At 37.2% G+C, this 2,500-nt stretch overlaps 1 protein-coding gene across 1 annotated transcript in view; it reads left to right on the forward strand.

The window, feature by feature from the left end:
• The window catches only part of dlt (codanin-1 like protein dlt), a 26,221-nt gene that overhangs the window by 22,268 nt on the left and 1,453 nt on the right, over positions 1-2,500 (forward strand). The window contains exons 6-11 of the mRNA XM_070138019.1: positions 28-68; positions 194-466; positions 912-1,070; positions 1,271-1,406; positions 1,627-1,760; positions 2,034-2,211. Of these exons, the coding sequence (XP_069994120.1) occupies positions 28-68; positions 194-466; positions 912-1,070; positions 1,271-1,406; positions 1,627-1,760; positions 2,034-2,211 (921 nt within the window). The remainder of the gene's footprint in view (positions 1-27; positions 69-193; positions 467-911; positions 1,071-1,270; positions 1,407-1,626; positions 1,761-2,033; positions 2,212-2,500) is intronic.

Here is a 2,500-nt window from a genome sequence, read left to right on the forward strand (position 1 = left end):
AAGTAAAGTTAGATGTACATTTATGAGGATATACTTATGTAAGGCACAAAAAAGTGCTACAAAAGATGGTGAAGCTAAAATGATTTTGTACTTTACCATCTGATTACATTAACTACATATTAATTCTGATGAACCTGTCATATAGGTACTAAAAATGAACAGCAAGAACCCTAAAGATATTTTAATGTGAAAGAGACTTAACATCCTGGCAAACCTTGATATCTACCAGAATGACCCTACTTTACTTTTTATCACACAGTTAAAAGCTATAATTGATGAGCAGATGAAGAATTCACCCCAAACAGTTGAGAGAACAAGGGACATAGTACAAAAACAGGTGATGGACCTGAGTCAAGAGCTTGCTCAACACATCCGCGCCCAGTGCACTCAGGTTACTCACCAAGAATGTCAGGGCGAGGTCTTGTCTTCGCTAACCTTCCTGATGCCTCCAGATATGACTCCGCAGGTAGCTTTTTTGCTTGTTTTTATTCTTTTTTATGTTTTTTGCTGTTTGTTTGCATACTGAATTTATTTTTATTTTTCTTCTTTCTTTACTTTTTCAGGATTCTCTTGTTTGCTTTTATATTGATTTTGTCATGTATTTTTCTGTATTCTTGCTTTTTCAGTACTTTTATACATGTCTGTCTTCATACCTTCCTTCTTTTTCACCCTTTTCCTCTCCTCCTCCTCCTCTTCCTAATTTTTCTGTCCTTCTCCTCTTCTTCCTTTTTCCCCTCTTCCTCCTCCTGCTCCTTTTCTTCCTTTTTCCCTCTTCCTGCTCCTGCTCCTCTTCTTCCTTTTTCCCTCTTCCTCCTCCTGCTCCTCTTCTTTTTTCCCTCTTCCTCCTCCTCTTGCTCCTCCTGTATTGCCTCCTGCAAAATTCAACTGATCAAAGTTTTTCATTTTTCCAGGCATTAGATGTGTGCCGGAAAATTGTAAGTCGAAGCTGTCAGGAGAAGGTATTGGCATGGGTCCAGTCACATTTGACTCCTGTACTCTTTTCCAAGGACCTCTCAGCTGATGGTGACCGACTCCTTCGGCAGGCACAGAAGGCTGCTGATTTTCAGGCAGTTAGTATTGTAACAGGATGTAGTGTGGTTTTGGGTTGACTTTATTCTTTTTGCATATTTTTGCTTTCATTAAGTTTGATGTGAAGAATTCTTGCATATGATTAAATGAATGAATATGTTGTTAAAATTGATTACATCTTGAGTCAAGTATGTAGTGGAAGAGAAGAGTCATATGAAAATTTTTTTCTATCTATTTGCAGGCAGCCTTGCAGAATTCCCTCAATGACACGTCTCTCTCCAACTTGGACACATCGGAGGCCTCAGCTACTATGGGAACAGAGAGCAGCTTTACTGGCAACCAGTCGGGTCTTTCTCTCACGGATCATCCCCTTAATTGTAAATATTAGTTCTGTTCCGTTCTTTTCTTTTTTGCTCATTGTTGTGATCGTTTTTTTTTTTTTTTTTTACACAGTGATTTTAGATGGTATTATAGTAATTTTGCAGAATTTGCTTGCTCTTGTCGTTTTTTCGTTCTTTTTTTTTTTACCTGAATATTTAGTATACTCATATGACTCAATTACATGCTTGATTTTAAATATGGTTCTCCCTTCCACAGCTCCAACAAACCATCCACACAAGTTATGCCCATTGCCAAAGAAGCCAACGAATCCCACAGAAACTCTTCCAATAACTGCATCTGAACACATTGAGTCATTACCCTCGCCATCAAAGATAATCATGGATATTAAGGTTAATGCCTGTGTGAATTGTGTAAATTTTTTAAAATCTTTTAGTCGTGCATTCCCTCCTTTTATCTACCATCTTTCATTTACTCTTAGAATGCCTTCATAATATCCTACATATTCTTTGACATTTTTTTATATTGCAAACTTTCATTTTCTTGGCCTTGATAAAATAATCAAAAGAACAGATGAGGTGACACTATAAGAAATAACATAATCTTATCTCTCACACACACCAAACATAATACAATGGAATAAAGATCCTCTTTCCAATTTTCAGGAAATGGTCAGAATAATAGTCTTAAGGGACACAGCAGATTCTGACTGTAAGCCAAGTGAGGAGGGTGTCGGCCGCCTGCTAGGAGATATCCGGGGAATCCTGACTGGACGGCAGGACGTCAACCTGACTGTATTCAGGGTGCTTGAGAGCTTGACTGTGGACTTGGCCGTGTCTTTGGGTGAGTTGGAATGTGTCTAGGAATAACATTGCTTGTGGCTATTAGATTATTGCTAATGAAGGTTTTGTCTTTAAATTTTTTTGATATCAGTTTCACTTATTGTCGATGTTTGGTACCTAATTTTTATTCCTTATTGCTCTTTTTCATTATTTGTTCTTTCTTTTACAATACTTTCATTACTACACTCATCCCATCCCATGGATATTCTTGTCACATTTATAAAATATAATAAAATGGAAAAGTTTTTCAACTTGTGGAAATCTGTGGGGATTTGAGCATTTATATACAT

The sequence above is a fragment of the Penaeus vannamei genome, chromosome 24, assembly GCF_042767895.1.
Source record: "Penaeus vannamei isolate JL-2024 chromosome 24, ASM4276789v1, whole genome shotgun sequence".
NCBI lineage: Eukaryota > Metazoa > Arthropoda > Malacostraca > Decapoda > Penaeidae > Penaeus > Penaeus vannamei.